The 20,463-nt window shown below is 42.0% G+C and overlaps 1 protein-coding gene across 2 annotated transcripts in view; it reads right to left on the bottom strand.

The window, feature by feature from the left end:
* Positions 1-779: 779 nt before the first annotated feature.
* Positions 780-20,463, bottom strand: part of SLC16A10 (solute carrier family 16 member 10) — a 114,811-nt gene continuing 95,127 nt past the window's right edge. The window contains exons 4-6 of one of the 2 annotated variants that reach the window (XM_043439695.1): positions 14,273-14,443; positions 5,722-5,950; positions 780-3,408 (exon numbers count right to left, since the gene is read on the bottom strand). In XM_043439695.1, coding sequence (XP_043295630.1) covers positions 3,179-3,408; positions 5,722-5,950; positions 14,273-14,443 — 630 coding nt within the window. In that variant the 3' untranslated portion in view covers positions 780-3,178. The remainder of the gene's footprint in view (positions 3,409-5,721; positions 5,951-14,272; positions 14,444-20,463) is intronic. The other variant, XM_043439696.1, reaches the window with a different exon arrangement.

Genomic DNA, 20,463 nt, shown 5'->3' with positions numbered 1-20,463 from the left:
AAAGAATGATAAAGATAATACAAAAAGAGGTATGAAAGGGTGTGAAAGCTTGCCACCAGGAAGTCTTCAGGGCCACTCATGCTATAGGGTGCCTGCCTCTGATCTCACAGCACATTTTCTGTTCAGCCTTATTTGATTTATCATCAAGTTATCTGAACATGGGACAGCTTACAAATAACAGTGGCACATATTTAAATGTTAAGTGCAGTTAAAGGAGTATAATTACCAGAAGTAAACATATGTTTACTTTACAACCAAGTGTACATTTACTTTAAAAGTGTGGAAAGTTGAAGCTAATGGCATTAATTTTTTTTTTCCCCCATACTTGGGCAGAGTCCATGGGATCATCTGCAAACATTTATAAACAGATAATGTATGATCATGAAATGCAAATGAAGTCTTATTTCTATTTATGAATAGAATTGGAAGCTCAGTGCAAGCACTGTGCAGTTTTCAGGAGAAATTACAGGTCTTGTGGTAGGGCTATAGACTAAGCATTGCAACTGTGATCAAAGAGATAAATTTTGAAAACAGTATCAGTAATCTGGGTGGCTTATTATTACTGAAATGGATGCATCCCAGCCACAGCCACTGCAGTAAACCTTAACCAGAATGTTTCTGGAAGATCCTTGGGCATCCTGTTAGAGTAACATCCCATCCAGACTGCGTGTGAAGAGGAATGATTGCTCCCCTTCTTTTATATTGCTGGCCTCAAATGCCAGAACCTTTTAAATGTAAGAATTTGCTGAGTTCTTTAAAGATTTTATCTATTCTTTAAAAAAAAAGTGTCTTGGATTAAACAACAACAACAACAAAATGTATGTCCATCAGGTCACTTTACTGCAATTAAGTAACAGTCTTTAGAAATTAGGCCTTAGTTTGAAAGATTAAAGTAACATTCCTTGGTCTAAAACAAATCTTTGTTAATACTGGTATTTTTTCTTAGGTTGTATATTTTAGACTTTTAGAGCTTTTTGTACCAAACAACGTATTACTAAATATGCATTTTATGTAATTCAGCATCTTATCTTCTATACTTTTAACTTTATATCACTACAGCACAGCACTGTCCGTAAGAGTCTGTTTTAGTGGAGCCTTCTCAGTGTTATAGATCTGTTTGATTCATTCCATTGGACTGAAAACTACATATATGTAATATTATACACAAACACAGTAGTCTGAGATCTAAGTTATATTCTACTTGTCACGTTGCTCTTTTATTATGGAAAATAAACAAGATCAAGTCTGAGTTTCAGATAATTACTTTTTTCCCCTAATATCAGCCAAATAATGAAAGGAAAAACATTCTGAAGGTCTTTACAGAGTAAGTTTTTCAGATCTGTTCTTTCTGTAAAATCACGGGGTAGTCAGGAATTTGTGCTGAAACTATAGAAAAAAATAAGTATTTTATAGTGGCAGGTTTGATGATTGTCCCTGGCTGTTTGTATATGAAATACGGAAGTACTGGAAGTAGTAGGCTGCAGCTGTGTGTATCACGTAGTAAGCTGAATGAATCTGAATGTCTCTCAGATCAAAATTGTTTAAAGCTCTATTATAAATAAATTCCATATTTAGTGTTTATACTGAACCTTCAAGGTTGCAGGTTGAGAAAGCTGATACTGAAAAAGTTAGTGGGTTTCCTAGTTGTTTACTTATCAGCCTCACTTTGCTCTTCCTCCTGAGTGCCCTCCTCCCCCAACAACAACAGAAATCCATATGTTTTACCGGCATCTCCATCCTCAGCTTGAGACAGGAATGGAAGGACTTTGCCCTTCACAAACCATCCAAGCTGAACAGAAAAGCAGGGAGACTGCATTTCTCTCAGCACAAAGGATTTAAGAACAGGTGGGTCCTGAAGGAGTTTTATAAAAAACATGCACCTGCCCAGGTGAATGAGCCACATTTGAGGAGGATCTAATACACATGCGTATTGGGGGTTTAAATATGAGTTTGCGTATTATTAACTTTTAAAGACCTAAATAAGAAACAAACATACTAAAATATAATTTCAGGATGAGGGACCCATTCCTGTTTCTTTCTTTTAGTTGAGTATAGGTCATGTCATGACTTTGGTTTTAACTTTAAATCTTTAAAACTTTAATTGCTTTCTTATATTTATATATAAATAGAAAAATACAGGCAGTGTTAAAGGGGAACACACTAGGATAAATATATATGAATGCAAATTTTTGCCAGAAAGTTTTACCAACTTAAGCAATTCTTCCTATCAGAAATAGATATTTTCTTCACAAATACTTTTTTTTCCCATTTATGCCTAAAACTGCAACTTGATAATATGCTTGTTTAAATATCAGGTCCTAGTGCAACAAATTCAGAAGTCAGAAAAAAATCTAAGCTAAAAATGCTAAAATATCTTTCAGTCATTCTATTTTACTGTTACAACTTAAACATTCAGAAATCTGGGGTGTTTCTGGCAACTTGAGTAAAACACACTGCAAATCCAAAGGGAGAAAACGTAAATGGAAGAAATGTCTGATTTCTGAACTGTTTTGCCCTTATGAACAGTATCCTGTTCATCTCACATATTGATTGATTCTGAATACCTTGTCAGCCCCTGCTCCAAGAAGGTCCCTTGACACGGGAGCAAGTCAGAATAACTTACTTTCATAGCTTATTTAACAGCAGGCAAACAATTTTTACATTGGCTTGAAATCTAAGTCGATATGATACTAGAATCCAGGCTTAAATTTTGTAAGAAGTTTCCAAGTAGCAGAAGAAATTAAAACAGAGATACCAAAACTAAAAACACCAATGTGAGACAACAAATAATATTTCCAGTCCTAATCAAACCACAACCCTTTCAGTATAGCTTGAGGTATTTTTAAGTATTTGTACAAGCTAAAGAGCATTCACAGTTTCCGAAGCTGCTTTTTTACTGAGATAGCCTCACATTCTCATGATAGTTGACTTTCAGACAGGTTTTCTCGTACATGAAAACTGAATCTGAGTCTCCGCCCTCAGACTCACGGAAATATCAGACAGCTAGCTGTTCAGTGGCAGCGAATGGTTCTCGTAGTAATGAGGGTTCTATTTCCCAATTATTGTGCTACTCCTAGGATGTGATTAAAAAAATAAGAAATTTGCAATTCATATATAAAAGGAAAAACTTGCTTCAGTTTCTGAAAGCAAGTCCAGTCTGGTGGAGGTATATAAGACATTAAATAACAGAGTCAGATTCCTTCTTAAAGACTGCAGCTGAGCTTGACACAGAGTTCTGGTTCTCCAGCATTTTCTCCACCTTTTCTCCTCCAGTGGCTTTAGTGACCTCCTTTTGCTTCTTACTGTGGACCCATGGGATAAAACAAAGGACAGCACCTCCAATAAGGGGCGGGATTCCAGCGAGGTAGAATGCCACATCATAGGAGCCCAGCTTGTCATGGAATAACCCTGGGAAGGGAAAAAATTGTCACCAAGAGAGAACAAGTATGACTGCTGAGGGCTCAGATTAGTCACCCTAGTGGCCTACTGCCAACCCAGTATCTTCATCCCGGCAGGCTCGTGCAGACACCTCAGATAGCAGACACTTTTAAGGAAATGGGTTTGAAAGATAAACCTTTTCTGATAGGAGGAAAGAAAAGATGTCATTTCTTTAATCTTGTTGCAAATCTGTGACAGGCTTCTGAGTTTTCCTACCAAGATATTACATGGACAGAACAGTCGAGCTTTGGCTTTCTCAAAATCCTTCAGAGGCCATTTGGGTATTCTGACACATGGTGTTAAGGTCCTGTTTTGGCTGAAGGTGGACGGTCCACCAAGCTGAAACCTCTGTCATACACACAGGCTTCAAAATGTTTACATTTTCAGACCTTTCTTGGGCCTGTTTATGAAATAACATGAAACTACTTAAAATGATAATCCAATATCATGAAAACTTATAAGGGGATGAAAAAGTTACATTGTTAAATACATTTTGGAAAGATACTAAGGTTTGTCAGCACCTGAGGGGAAAATGTAAGAATATAGGCGTGGTATTCTAATTAGATCCTAGGGCTGTGCTTCTGAAAACTGTCAGAGTTCTCTTTATTTCTATTTCTCTAACAAAATCCAGACTTTAAAAGTTATCTTAGTGTTTCAGACTTTTACTGTACAACCTGTTACCAGAAATGTTCCAGGAACACATCACACTGAGTATCTGACTCTGCTAAATAAACAGCTGAGGATTTGTTCAGCTGTTAAATACCAACACATTGAAAAAAAAAAAGTGTACAGTCATTCCAAATAGAAACCTAAAACATACAGTATATCTAAATATATGTTTTTCCTATCTGAATCAGAATATTCCATATATAACTGAACCTTGCATCTTTATGAACACAGATTATGTTTGGCTGTAATACTGTAATCCCTAGAACCTCCTGGTGTTTTTCTGCCCACTTTGGGAATTTCCTGTTTCCCCCTTCATTCTTGACCTGTTATAGTCACTTCCAGTGGCAAATAGAAACACCACTTCTACTAAAGTGCTTCCTATAACTTGCTGTGGACTTGGAAACCGTAACAAAGCATGTAAGATGTAAAAACAGGTTATTACCTGGGGGAGAAGGGAAGGACCGGAGGGTTCTCCTACAAGGAGACTGTGATTTTTAGAATTTATATTTTACTTGGTCTGCTCAGTAGTTGTTCTGCTTGCTTGATTCATGACTAGGTTCCCAAGTGGCAAATTTGCTGATATGTGTGGTTCTGAATATGAGAATGAGCTGAACTGAACCTTCACTGAGCCACTCACATACAAGACAGACGCCAGTACCTACATTTAAATTTCATAACATTTATATCAAATCTTACAATTTACAGTAGTACCCAGTTTATACTGAACATGAGACAGCTTTATACTATTCATTCAGAAGATTTCTAAAGGTAAAATTCACATAACATAAAATTAACCATCTTAGTGGCATCTGGTATGTTTACAATGTTGTACAACCACCACTCTCTCTCTAGTTCCAAAATATTTTCATCACAACAAAAGAAAAGTCCACACCCAATATGCAGTTACTCCCTAATCCCCCTTCCCTCCATCCCCTCACATCTGTTCTGTCTCTGAATTTATTATGGCTATTTCACATAAATGGAATAACATGTGACCTTCTGTATTTGGCTTCTTTCACACTGAGCATAATGTTTGAGGTTCATCTACCTGTGTAGCGTGTACCAGAATGATACTTCATTCCTTTCTATGGCCGAAGAACTCCACTGTATGGATATAGCACATTTTGTTTACCCGTTCATCTACTGACGGACATTTGGGTTTTCCTGTTAAGTGTTACTTTTCATTTAATTATTTCTCAGGGAGGACTGTGATCTCTTACACAGTTCATACATATTTAGAAATCTTTCAGAATCTTCACCTCTGGACTGTGATCTCTTACACAGTTCATACATATTTAGAAATCTTTCAGAATCTTCACCTCTTGATAGAAAGAAATCACATTTCCTATTCCTCCAAAACACTTACTAACATAGGAACTCTGAAGTCCTCAAGTCCAGAAGCTAACTGCTATACATTCAGCAGGTGTTTAAGATATCAATGAGAGTAAGAGGACTCATCGGCAAATTTTTCCAACATGCCATCTGCTGGTCCTGGTAAAAACGTTATAGATAAGATAAGACAACAGCAAGACACCAGAAACCAATAATTCATAATATATTTAACATGTGAGACTCAGGATCTACAGTAGACAATGCTAGGACAATATTATTTACCTGCGATGGGTGGGCCCACAGTCATGGGTATAGACATGAATCCGAGCAGAAATCCAATTGCTTGGGAGACATCCTGGGCACCAACCAACTCAAAGGCAATGGGGGCCATAATGGAAATGAAGCATCCATCGAAGAGACCCATGACGAGGCATACAGCAATGAGGGTCCCAAAGACGCTGCACAGGGGAATCATCATGGACATCAGACCAATGAAGAGAAAGGACAGGACCTAGGACAGACGCCACAGTGTCAGCTCCGCTCTCGGAACAAGGGAACATCACATTACTAAGCAACATGCTTAGGACTTTTAAGTGGTTGCTGGTTAGTCACCTCCCCAGCCCACTTGGCCTTGATTTTATATACATAATCAACTCCCACAATCATATTCCCTGAATTCCCCTCCCACTTTCTCAGTATTTCCATTAAGGGACAAGAAAAAAGTAAGGGTTTTCATATACTTACTTTCCTTTCCCAGCTGTAAGCTCTTTGAGATCAGAATCTGTACAAAAGTCATCTTTGGCCCTACATATAATAAGGTTTAAGGATCTTGTACCTGGTCAGTGCTCATTACATATTTGTCCTTTGACTATCAGCCCAAATTCACTCATCCAACATATGATTTAAAAATTTTACCTTTGAAATTATATGCACTTGACTGGTGTCAGTCCTGTGCATAATGAAGATACGCCAGCCAGATCCATCCTTCACCTCACAGAGCTTCCAGTTTGTTAGAATAACTAGTAGAATCAAACACTGGACTCTCCCTGCCGTTGGGCAGCTACTGTGCTCTGTTCTATGCACTGTGCTATGTGAATAAAACCCGGTTCATACCCTTGGGTTATGAAGAGTTGACTATGTAAATAAGTACACGTGAAGTATCCTAGATGTTCTAGTTGTATATTCAAAGTACGGTGGGTACAAAAAAGGAGGGAGCAGATAATTCAATTTTTTAGGCAAATAACTAATTAAAATTGTATCATTCACTCACTAGGCGGAATAGATGTTTTAAAAAGAATCAGCTTTTTTTAAAAGTATGCATATAACAGAAACTATCATTTACTTAATGCTTATGAAATGCAGTCAATGTTCTAAGGACTTTAGATGGTGATTTTATGAGGTGAGCCCTAATATTTTCCCCATTTTACAGATGAAGTGAATGATGCTGGTAAGTTTAGTAAGCCCAGATGGAGCCAGCCTGGAACCCATGGTCTGCGTGGGCAGTAAGTAGCAGGGGGCAATGGAACAGTTCCTAGAGGGTTCCCTCTGATGACAGTGGGGCAGGGAGGGAAGGGAGCGGCCACAGACAGCAGTGCTCTGGATCATCACCTTCATCCGCTCTATTTTCCCAGGGCTCACTGGCGGACACCAGGCTTGGCAGGGCCTCGGGGCAGCCCCCACCACCTCAGTGCAGAGCAGGATCGCCTGAGGACAGGGACCCCCAACGGTGGTTTTCACAGGCTCCCCAGGTGACTCTGACACACGTCATCCACTGACCCCACAATCAGAAACATTCTTTTAAACTCCAAGTTGGGGACTTCCCTGGCGGTCTAGTGGTTAAGGCTCTGCACTCCCAATGCAGGAGGCACAGGTTTGATTCCTGATCAGAGGATTAAGATCCTACATGTCACTCAGGCCAGAAAAAAAAAATCCAAGTTGGTCTCTTTTCTGACACCATTGTATTATATAGCTGAGTAAATATGGCTTTATGGTAGAATTAGTTTAAGACTCAGAGTTGGTTATTTGAAAAAGAAGTCTGGCACATCACATTTTTTCCTAAAGAACATGATCTCCACATTCTGATCGTTTATACTGTACTTAAACATCTTTTCCTCCAGTCCAATTTCCATTAAAGTGGAAGCAGAATTCCTTAGTGCTCCTTAGTGCTTTGGGCTTCCCTAGTGGCTCAGATGATAAAGAATCTGCCTGCAATTCAGGAGACCTGAGTTCAATCCCTGGGTTGGGAAGATCCCCTGGAGGAGGAAATGGCAACTCACTCTAGTATTCTTGCCTGGAGAATCCCATGGATAGAGGAGCCTGGCAGGCTACATTCCATGGGCTTGCAAAGAGTCGGACACGACTGGGTGACTAACAGACAGACTGGCTAACTCTGGGTTTGCAGCCTTAAGGCTGGAAAGAACTAAGGCCCAGAAGGACAGGCCAGGTTCCAGATTTCTGTGACCCTGTGACAGAAAGACTTCCTGATGCTTCCCATCTACCATCTATAAAGAAGACCAATCCTAGTATTATTTATTAGATACATTTTCACTCTATCTACAAACACAAAGGAGATAAAACTCCAGCGAACCTGGAATAAAACGTTAGGACATCACGGGGCCAGATTCAATGGGTTTAATGCCCAACCACACCTCTGTACTACTACTAGGTTCGCTTAGAACGCGCTTCCTGTTCTTTTCATACTTTGTTCAGTACAATCTCCTGCAAGATAAGACAACCAGAGTGAATGTTGACAGCTTAGAGCACAAAGTCAGTTTTGCTGAATAAACAAATGTTTTCTTGGACCCAATTCATTTAACATGAGACCCAGACACATATAGTGCTCATCCTGATTTTTCTATTCATTTTGGTCCCTTCAAGTTTTTATTCTTTGTTCAGTTTTCTAAGAAATCATTCATATAAGAGTTTCAGGTTTATTAATATATATATTTTGAGCACATTATTACTTCTTAATACTTTACCTGACTGCAAGCTCTCCTTTTCTCAATTCAAATTATATTAATTTATATTCTCTTTTTCAACTATTTGACAATTAGTATTTAAAACTGTTAAATTTTAACAATAATTGTTAAATAAAAATTATGAGTTGTTATTTAAAGTAAAATTCCTTGGTTTTTCTTTAAGAATTGAATTGATAGAAATTTACACACTTATTCTTCAGTATCTCTCAGAAAATACCTGGCTACTTCTGCCTTATTTGCAGCTAAAAAGTAGTGAGAAATGCTGCTGTTTCTCAGCAGGTTTAACTACCCTAAATGTAGCTAAGTTCAGAATAGCAGGCCAAGCTGACAAGGACACACTTGTTCCCCACACTCAGGAACGCTCCACCCACAAGTAGCATAGACCAAGGTTTAGCGCACTGTGCGTGTAGGAAGCTCATCACTTCCCCAAATATCTACTGATCTGTAGATACAAGCCCCCAGTGTGAAAGGTGAGTAATTTAGTATTACAATCTTTCTTTCCACCCCAAACACAGTAGCTCTGGTTAGATTTAAAAAAGAGATTTAAAGGTTCCTAACCCTTTTCTAGGCTCTGGCACTGCCATTTAATGAGACATTGACTGTTGAGATGTCTTTCTTGCTTCTGCTTCTTAAAACTATACAGGAAATATTTTCTGTCATAATATTACAGTCTCTAGAAGAATAACCCCCTGCTTCAGTTAGTTTATGTACCTAAGAACAACAAAAAAATTCCTTGCTATTACAGTCCCCATTTCTGTCACCAAGAACATTTTTGGAGGAAATGTCAGTGGAAGTTTTCTTCAGAAATCTAAGCATAATGACGGAAGAGGAAAAAATGAGCTGCACCTGAATAAAAGCAAAAGACACTTTCAGAGGCAGATGCAAATTATATTAGTTTATATTCTCTTGGCCACAGTTAGAAACAAGTGTTGCTCCTATGAATTTGGCAGATGCAAATTATATTAGTTTATATTCTCTTGGCCACAGTTAGAAACAAGTGTTGCTCCTATGAATTTACCCAGTATAAAGTTTGCAGACTTTCAGAGCCTCTGGCTAGGAACCCTCTACTTGGCAGCAGGGGTCTGGGGTCCATCACACCAAAGGAAAGTGTTCAGGGCACAGCCGAGCATCCGGTTTCTTCTAAAGCACGCAGTCCTGTGGAAGTGCTTCACCCAGACGTCTGTTCAGCTTTCCTGCTGCACATAAATACCACCATTTCTGCCTGGAGGAGCAACCAGCCCCAATGCCGCGTCCCAGGTGAGAAGAGGGAATCGTAGTCTGATTCCTCATTCAGGCAGGGGAGCTGCTAAATACCTGGATACCATTGTAGAAGCAGCTCATGTTTGGTAAAGCATATACCTTTTATCCCAAGGTATCTTTCAGAAAACATAAAACACCAAAAGGGAACAAAAAACAGCAGCAGCAACAACAAACTGGACAACGCGGCTCAGTTCGTTCTACTGCAAGCAGAAGTGACTTCCAGAGGAAGATGGATCTAAAAGTGATTCGTTTTTCTACATTACAAAAAACAATTCTGCATTTCAAAAGTAACTCATGCATTCCTGACAAAATTCAAACTGTAGAAAAATGTATACAGTAATAAATGAAAGTCTTCCTTCAACCCCCTCCCACCCTCAACCCACACTCTCCTGGTCAGGAATAACCGCTCAGTAATTTGATGGTCCTCCCAGACCTTTCCTGTGTGTACTCATCGGGGTTTGTCTGCTTACATACATGGATATGATGTCCACACTTTGGTATGTCCATGGGCACAGAGCAATCTGACACAGTGGGAAAGTGATCTTAATCCAAAGCTTTCGATTCTTTCCTTAGAGTTACAACTTCCAAACTTTTGAAACACCCTCACACTGTTGAAAGAGGTACACAGTAAAGAGAAATCTGCAATAATGTACTGGTGACTGGAAACACAGGCCTGTGAAGTTAAGAAAGATGGCTGGGAATGTGCCAGGACACAGTCTTCCCTCTCCTAATGAAGTACTCCTGGAACTTCTGCAGAGATTCTCTTTACCCATCATTATTCTATATAATACATTTCAATCACCTCTTCGGTCAGTATTCAGAATTGTTAGGCTGAAAATACTCGGTTACCCAAGACCTTGCTGGAAGTTTAAATTCAGAACTCTTTAGTAAAAGTGTAAAATATATTCCTAAACTCTGTTACCTATAAGCAAAGATCCCCACATCAGAAAAACCAAGGTCTCCTTTTTCTTGAGACCTGTTCCAAATCAGAATCTGCCTCAGTATTTCACAGAATATTAAAATCTCACAAAAGCAAGGACTTACTAATGATCCCCCTGGGCCAGCAGTTTACATAAGCTGTCACCATGAATCCTCACACGGGCCTCTGCACGATCTGGAGACGAGTTGGGTCTCACTTTAGAGTCTGTGCTTTTCTGCTCTGCAGCCTCCCCAAACCCAAGATGACTGTGCCCCCAAAGTAGACCACGTGGAATGTTGCGAACTGTGTTCCGGGCCCGGAAGCTACTCAGCACTGGTGTCACAGGGGCAGGGAGGGAGGAGAACTCCTGTGCCCCCACAAGGCTGAGCTGTGACAGAAGCAAGGAGCAGATGTGCCTGAGAAAACCCAGCACCCACGAAAGGAAGGAGAGGAAGTAAGCTGCGGAAGCACTGCAGCCCCTAGCGGCTGGGCCAGAGGGCAAACAGCCAGGCGGGGAGACAGGGAGAGGAGGAGGAATAAGCCGACAGGCAGAGCTGGACTTGATCACAGCAGAGAAGAGCCAAGAATCAAAAACCACATGAGATTCGGGAGTTGGGGCAGGGGAGAGACGGAGCGGGGAGGGATGTCGGGGGCTCCCAGCAGCCGGGACACTGAAGGCCAGCCTTCTGCTGCCCGGGCCTCCCTGGACTGCGGTCACCTCGCCTGTGACTCAGCACGTACTACAGGCGTGACACACGCTGTACCACGTTTGGATGAAGGAGAAAACTAGATGCGACTTAAAAGAAGCCAGGCTGTGGCTAACCTTTCATCCAAAACGAAATTACTCATTCTTCACTCACTTCCGTGTAACTGCAGGCCACACGTGGGCCAAGTCAGAAAAGGCTGTTTTCTTTCCTCAGTTACATGAACTACGAACGCATCTGCCCCCTGTTACGTTGTAAAGGAACCAACTGCCCCACTGGTAGCGGGGGATCCTTTCTAAAGTCAAAGTTGTTTTGGGGTAAAGCGCGGATGTATAAAACACCCCATGCCTTCATCCGTCGCGTCACTGCAGTCTGGCCTCCATCCTCTCTAACCCGGACGCTGTATTAGCTCCTCCCTGGTCTCCCTCTTGCGCCCCCGCCTCCCTCGCAGTCTTCAGTCCTGCACACACCACAGCAACCACGCCGACTTCCAAATGCAAGATCACGTCATTCTCCAACAAGGACCTACTAAGCTTAAAGTAAAATGTCTCCACGGTGTATTCCAAGGCCCTGGTTAATCTGGCCACTCCTGTCCCCATGTCCTGCTCTTTCCAGCCTCCTCCCAGGCCACTCTGTCTTCTCGAGTTCCCAATCATGCCCAGCTTTCCCCTGCCTCAGGTCTCACTCCAGAAACTCAGGGACCATGTCTGTATCATGTTTGTATCACCCACCAGGGTCGGGGCTGGTGCTTGGGGCACAGTAGACACTCAATCTTCTTTTAATAAATGAAAGGAAGCCGAAAGTCTGTAAGGCAACAAATGTCCACTAGAGGGCTCCCTTGACGCTTGAAAACAAGACTGTTCTGTTAAACGTTGGACAGGGATACCGGCAGTTAAGGTGTTAATAAAAGGGGAAATGATCATAACACAGGAATACTTCTAAAGGTAGTACTCTCCCAGCCTTCCAGCTAGGTGACCAGACTCCTTAGTGCGCTGACCGCCTAGATCTATAGAGACACCCACAGTGAGGCAGCCCCTCTGCCCCTCCGTGTTCGCATCTGTAAGTGCAGCAGCGCGCACCTGGAAGCAAAGGCGCACTCGGTTCACTGACCTTCACTGGTGTGTAGTTTTAGAATATTTACATCACCCCAAAAGAAGCCCCACAGCCATAGCAGTCACTCCCCAGACCCTCCTTCGCTCAGCCACCAGCAACCACTGATCTACACTTTCTGTCCCTGGATCCGCCACAATTCTGGACACTGCGTGTAAAGGGAACCACACAACATGTAGCCTTTTGTGACTGTATGAACCCTGGCCCCTCCTCCTCTGTATTCACCCTTCACAGCTGTTAGGTTAAGCTTTATAAAATACAACTCTTGTCACTCCCTTGTATAAAAAAAACCCTTAATGGCTCCTGGTAGATTTCAGGATCGAGCTCAGCCTCTTCTGTGCTCACAAAGGTCCTTCCCAACCTGACTCCTGCCTATTCCCCAGCCAAGCAACCTACTATGCTCTCTTAAAGTTCAGTCGCTCAGTCGTGTCCGACTCTCCGCGACCCCATGAACCACAGCACACCAGGCCTCCCTGTCCATCACCAGCTCCCAGAGTCCACCCAAACACTGCTTCCCAGACACAGCACACAATGTCGCGTCTCCGTCTCTTTGCCCATGCGGCTTCCTCTGCTTGCAACACTCTTCTCCGTTTTCCTTATCTATCTAACTGCTACTCTCAACAGCCCGCCAGCCAAGGGAGCCTGCTCAGACCTCCTCTAGTGATTTAGTTGCTCCGTGCCTGTGTTTCTGTGGCTCCACCTAGCCCCGTTAGTCCACTGTGCTGCAACCTGGCTTTATCTGTCTCACCCAGAGACCATTCGTCACAGAGCACGCAGGTGGTGTTTCATCTGTAGCATTTAGCACAGTAGCCAGCATGGAGGAGTCACTTCAATACTTGTGAAGTGAACATCAGTATGGTCTCGGGACAGCACAGCCCACAACACCCAGAAGGCAATCTGCAGTAAAGAAACTCAAAAGACACGCACATCCCTGAATTTCACAGGGTACTGCAAAAGGCACATGACCATGAGAACTACGTCAAAAATAAAGCATTCTTAGAAAAAAAGCAAAAGATAGAAAACCATTCTGGTTTGGTGCAGTTCCATGACAGAACAAAGAATATTGTTTGTTCGCCAATTTCTCATGTTGAAAACCCCAAACTCTGGACTACCCTGGCAGTCCAGTGGTCAAGACTCTGAGCTCCCTTTGCAAACCAGAGCACTGGTTCAATCCCTGGTCACGGAACTAAGATCCCACATGCCATGCAGCACAGCCAAAGAGAAAACCCAGACCTCATAACTGATTTTGCACTTTAAAAGCTGCTTGTAAAAGGGTCTAGAAAATAGTTCTTATTTTATGGAAGAATTTAAGTAAATAAGTACATATATGAGCCATTAGGTGACAAGGATAAATTTGCTAGAGGAATAAAGGCTTATTAAGGAATAAAGGCTTATTAAGGGCTGTCCTGGTGGCTCAGTGATAAAGAATCCACTTGCCAATGCAGAGGGGACAGGAAGATCCCACATGCCGCGGAGCAACTTCTACTGAGCCCGCGCTTGAGAGCCTGGAAGCCACCACCACTGAGCCCACATACTTCAACCATTGAGGCCCCACAGCCTAGAGCCTGTGCTCTGCGACGAGACATCGCTGCAAAGAGAAGCCTGCACACCTCAACAAAGAGCGGATCCCACACGACCAAGACGACCCAGCACAGCAAAAATAGAAAAAAAAAAGAATCAAAGCAACACCACAAGCCCATCTCCACTCCCAGAGGCTGACCTGAAAGCATTTCCCTATACTTCTCAGTTCCCGTGGAAATACATGCAATAATGGTTGACACTATGGGATGGGTACATGGGAGGTTCATCAATGAGGTTTAAAACTTTACATAGTAAAAGACGTTTAAAAAAAAAAAAAGTACCTGGAGATAAATTTTCTTCACACCAGGCACATAATCCGCGATCCGGCCGAAGAACAGCCGTCCGACTCCTGAAGTGATGCCGATGCACGTGAGAACCACCTCTTTATTTTTCTCATCTTCAAACCTTTCATTCACATGTTTCATCTGTAGACCAAAGAGAAAGAAGCCACACTAAATGTGGCAGGAAAACTTGACAAGTTTTGAGGCTTTGTACAAATGTCTTTTTTTGTACATGTAACAGATTCTCCTTCCATAGTCAAATTTTTATAAAAATGTATTCTATGATAATTTTTCATGAGAACACATGAAGAAAAGCCAACATGGTTTAGCTTGTATAAATAACAATTTTTATAAGAGGGTTTTAAAAATATTTTTAATAAAAGGTAACCAGCACACCCTTTATCAGTTATCATTGGGCCATGAGCTAAAGGAAGAGAAGAGACCTTTGAATACACCACGCCACAAGGTCACCCAAGGACTCAGCCCATCATCTGCTCCCCTGAAAGGCAGTCTGAAGGCTCAATTCTGAAGTCTCATCTCTTCTAGGAGGACCTAAACCAAACTGAAATAAGTTACACTGGAGCTTCCGGGATAAAAGCATAAGGCTCTCTACCTGAGGATCTGCCTATTTGTGTGGCCTTAGAACAGATAAAAATACAGAAGCGGTTTAACACAGTGGTTAAAAGAAAGGTAGAGGTTAAAGGAAAGGCGCAAGAGATTATGTCTGCATTTAAGTCCTGTTTCCATCCCTTGTTAGCCCTATGACCTTAGTTAAATTCTTAACCTCTAGGGCCTCAGTTTCCCTGTCTATAAAATGGAGACAGCACTAGTACTTCAAGAAGGTGCTTGCAAGGATTAAATAAAATATCTATGTAAAGAACTTAGGGCCTGACAAGAAAACTATAAAACACTGATGAAAGAAATCAAAGAGGACACAAACAGATGGAGAAACATACCGTGTTCATGGATTGGAAGAATCAATATTGTCAAAATGGCTATTCTACCCAAAGCAATCTATAGATTCAATGCAATCCCTATCAAGCTACCAACGGTATTTTTCACAGAACTAGACCAAAGAATTTCACAATTTGTATGGAAATACAAAAAACCTCGAATAGCCAAAGTAATCTTGAGAAAGAAGAATGGAACTGGAGGAATCAACCTGCCTGACTTCAGACTCTACTACAAAGCCACAGTCATCAAGACAGTATGGTACTGGCACAAAGACAGAAATATAGATCAATGGAACAGAATAGAAAGCCCAGAGATAAATCCACGAACCTATGGACACCTTATCTTTGACAAAGGAGGCAAGGATATACAATGGAAAAAAGACAACCTCTTTAACAAGTGGTGCTGGGAAAACTGGTCAACCACTTGTAAAAGAATGAAACTAGAACACTTTCTAACACCATACACAAAAATAAACTCAAAATGGATTAAAGATCTAAATGTAAGACCAGAAACTATAAAACTCCTAGAGGAGAACATAGGCAAAACACTCTCCGACATAAATCACAGCAAGATCCTCTATGACCCACCTCCCAGAATATTGGAAATAAAAGCAAAACTAAACAAATGGGACCTAATGAAACTTAAAAGCTTTTGCACTACAAAGGAAACTATAAGTAAGGTGAAAAGACAGCCCTCAGATTGGGAGAAAATAATAGCAAATGAAGAAACAGACAAAGGATTAATCTCAAAAATATACAAGCAACTCCTGCAGCTCAATTCCAGAAAAATAATGACCCAATCAAAAAATGGGCCAAAGAACTAAACAGACATTTCTCCAAAGAAGACATACAGATGGCTAACAAACACATGAAAAGATGCTCAACATCACTCATTATTAGAGAAATGCAAATCAAAACCACAATGAGGTACCATTACACGCCAGTCAGGATGGCTGCTATCCAAAAGTCTACAAGCAATAAATGCTGGAGAGGGTGTGGAGAAAAGGGAACCCTCTTACACTGTTGGTGGGAATGCAAACTAGTACAGCCACTATGGAGAACAGTGTGGAGATTTCTTAAAAAACTGGAAATGGAACTGCCATATGACCCAGCAATCCCACTTCTGGGCATACACACTGAGGAAACCAGATCTGAAAGAGACACGTGCACCCCAATGTTCATTGCAGCACTGTTTATAATAGCCAGGACATGGAAGCAACCTAGATGCCCATCAGCAGATGAATGGATAAGGAAGCTGTGGTACATATACACCATGGAATATTACTCAGCTGTCAAAAAGAATTCATTTGAATCAGTCCTAATGAGATGGATGAAACTGGAGCCCATTATACAGAGTGAAGTAAGCCAGAAAGATAAAGAACATTACAGCATACTAACACATATATATGGAATTTAGAAAGATGGTAATGATAACCCTATATGCAAAACAGAAAAAGAGACACAGAAATACAGAACAGACTTTTGAACTCTGTGGGAGAATGTGAGGGTGGGATGTTTCAAAAGAACAGCATGTATACTATCTATGGTGAAACAGATCACCAGCCCAGGTGGGATGCATGAGACAAGTGCTCGGGCCTGGTGCACTGGGAAGACCCAGAGGAATCGGGTGAAGAGGGAGGTGGGAGGGGGGATCGGGATGGGGAATAAGTGTAAATCTATGGCTGATTCATATCAATGTATGACAAAACCCACTGAAATGTTGTGAAGTAATTAGCCTCCAACTAATAAAAAAATTAAAAAAAAAAAAAAAAGAACTTAGGGCCTGACAAGAAGTTAAGAGTGATATTAATTTTAGCCTTCTTGCTAAAGGACCTTTTCCCTCCATGTATAGTCTACTTAGAACAGTGACTGCAGATCTACAACCCGACTGTTTCAAAAGGAGTGTGACCAGCAGGTGCTATTCTGGGTGACAGAACCGGTGGCCCAGCACCCACTGTCTAATACAAGCTTTGCTCCCACGGCCCCAAAGCCCCGCGCTTTCCACTCCTTGCTCAGCACTACCACTTTCTCAGTGCTCACCCGTCTGTGCTCGTAGCAAGAAGAAAAGGTGTGTGTGTGCTTCCACTGCTTTCTCTGCAGTCACGGAGCTATTATACCAAGCAGTTGTTTCAAACAATCAGACTCACTGTCCCCTACACCAAACACTGGCCTGAATTCTGAAAGCCTGCAAAGTCAGTTTCCCAGAAAGCACGCTGGCCCAGACGATCCCTTGTGGCACTTGCAGCCTTTCTGGACGACATCGCCTTAGAAGACCTCCATTTTGCAGTTTTAGGCCTACTTGGGTAATCACATCTCTCCTTTCCCTTTCAAAACTGGTTAACTGTTCTCCCTCACTTTTGTATTTTCACAGTGGTCCAGGATCTCTCTCCAAGGAGATGGTCCAGTGGCTAAGATGCTGTGGGGGCCCAGGTTCGATCCCTGGTCAGGGAACTAGATCCCACATGCTACATAGGGATCTATCCCACATGAAGATACTGCATGCCACGATTAAGACCTGGCGCAGCCAAATAAATAAATATCCAACAACCAGAACAGAATAACTCTCCTAAACATGGCTTTAATCTCATCAGTCCCTTATACATCAGCTGACTACATTTATACCCCTTACTTTGGTATTAAAAGCCCTCTATAATCTGTCACTGATCTATCTCTGTAACTTTATTACCTACCAATCCTTGACTCAGAAAACTCAAATGTCTACAGGATTCGGGTAAACAGCAGGAAGGAGTAAAAGAGACTTGCTGGAGAGGGGCCGTTACACTCAGTCCCATCATTACCGTATAGGACCACCTGCGCTGCCAAATCAACCTCCTGGCTGCCTTTTATTTTAAAGAAAAGTCAGAAATCTGGCCTTTTGTGTGGAAATGTTGGCACCTAAAATTTAGAACACTGCATGATCCAACCCCACGTGTGCCAAACACAACAGCTTTGATCTCAGCCCTAATCCCATCTGGCCCAGCAGGAAGGTTTAATCACAGTGTCACTTAGACATGTCCAACACCTTCTCATCTGTCTACATTTCTGCTGCCCCTTCTCCTGGTTCTCTAAGACTCTGCCCAAGTCCCACCTTTTCCATAAAGCTGTCCTTGATTACCTGACCCTTACGTCCCCTTCGGGTTTCTGCCTAGCCTTCATGGGTACCTTAAGTACTGAGTGCCCTCCCCAGCCCTTCTGGCGTCATAGGTGGCACCAGTGGTTAAAGAACCTGCCTGCTAATGCTAAGAGACATGGGTTCGACCCCTGCGTCAGAAAGATCCCCTGGAGGAGGGCACGGCAACCCACCCCAGTATTCTTGCCTGGAGAATCCCATGGACAGATGAGCCTGGCGGGCTTACAACCTTCCTCCTTCCATTTCAGTCACCACCACTGCTGTGGACTCAACCACCCAGGTAAAAACGGGACAACCATCCTAGACTACCCCCCGCCCTTCAAATCCAGCAGCCACCATCCAATTCCAATGATCTTTCCTCCCAAACCTCTCAGACACCCTCCCGTGGTCCACGCTCCCCACACTGTTTTTACTTTGGGCGATCACTCCTCCCCTGGATCCCAACACCCACTTGAACGTGCTACGGGTTAGAGCCCTCACTCCTAAATCTCTAACCTGCATTCCCTGAGACCACCAGATGAAGTTCAAAATTGTAAATAACACTGCTCCACCACTGTGGCCTTGCAGGCTTCAGGGTAAAGCTCAGACTCCTGGTTTGTCAGATGAAGCCTTGCCTCCAGCTGCCGCCTCTGCACACCACGTTGGTGCCGTGTGGTCCAGTACAGCGGGTGCTGGCCACGGTGGGCTGGGCTGTCCAGCACTTGAAATGTAGCTAATTTGAGATGTGCTTTAAGTGTAAAACACACAGAAAATTTAGAAACCTTAGTGGAATAAAAAACCATGTAAAATATCTCAATAATTTCAAAATACCGATTCTTTGTTGGAATAATGCTTTGGCTATATTGGCTAAATAAAATATATTATGAAAACATTTCATTTCTGAGGTCTTTTTTCTGTTTTTTTTTTTTAACTTTTAAAAATATGACAAGAAAATTTTAAATGACATGTGTCTTGCATTATATTTCTATTAAAGAGTGCTGGGTCTAAAAAATTCCCTTGTGGACACAAAAATAAAACAGCTGTTGATAAAAGTGACTTCAAACTGGCTCATTTCCTTCAGGTCCTTATCAGAGATGGATTCCAGCTCAATTCTGAAGAAAATGAATAACCTGATCTGAGGCAGGTGAGATATAATTACGTGAATTCATCAGCTTTATTTGGAATTTGAATTCAGACTCTCATGTATTAATCCACTTTAGAAATCACTCAAAGGATCTAGTATAACTTTTTAAGAGACATTCTTTAGAATTCAAACCAGATTGAATATGCTAGTCATTGTTTTGATGAAACTAAGAACACATGCCTGCCGAACTATTATCCTTTATTAGTGGTTTATTTTTCTTCCCCCCCTGCTCTACACGTTGTAATCCTTAATGGTACATTTGGTAAATTCAAAGTATGCTTAAGTGGAAACTTACTTCTTCAGCTATAACGGGCCTTATTTCATTGAATTTTGTTGTTGTTGAAATAAAGCAAGAACTTCAGCTTTTGATACCTCCTTTCCTACCCTCAGCCAAAATTTGCAAAGTTAAGTTGTGGTTTATTTTGTTTCTGTTTCTTGGTTTTGTTTGGGCAGCAAATAGGGAACTGGAAAACAGCATCTGGGGAGGCGGCATCTTTTGGTCCAAGAGATCCTTCCTCATTGAGGAAATAGCCTGCGGGAGAGCTAGTGTATTCTACCCGCAGCCTGGGCCCCCCACTACTGCTGCAGCTATTCCCCAAATCCCCACCCATTCTTCATTCTCTGGAGACTGGTACATAGTTTAGTTTAGCAGAAGACACGAGTACTGGCAAAACTGGTATTTCCAACAAGAGTCACATGGGTAGGGACATGAAAATGTTGACCAGATGTTCCCATATTTAACCTCACTTATTTAAACCAATACAAAGCTCTTATTAGAAACTATTATCTACACGGGGATAGGTTTTGCCAGTGGCTTAGTCGGTAAAGAGTCTGCCTGGAATGCAAGAGACCTGCGTTTGGTCCCTGAGTCGGGAAGATCCCCTGGAGGAGGGCATGGCAACCCACTCCAGTATTCTTGCCTGGAGAATTTCATGGACAGAGAAGCCTGGCAGGCTATAGTCCATGGGGTCGCAAAGAGTCGGAC

This window comes from Cervus canadensis, chromosome 20, assembly GCF_019320065.1.
Source record: "Cervus canadensis isolate Bull #8, Minnesota chromosome 20, ASM1932006v1, whole genome shotgun sequence".
Classification (NCBI taxonomy): Eukaryota; Metazoa; Chordata; class Mammalia; order Artiodactyla; family Cervidae; genus Cervus; species Cervus canadensis.
This window is presented reverse-complemented; position numbering and strand designations above follow the sequence as displayed.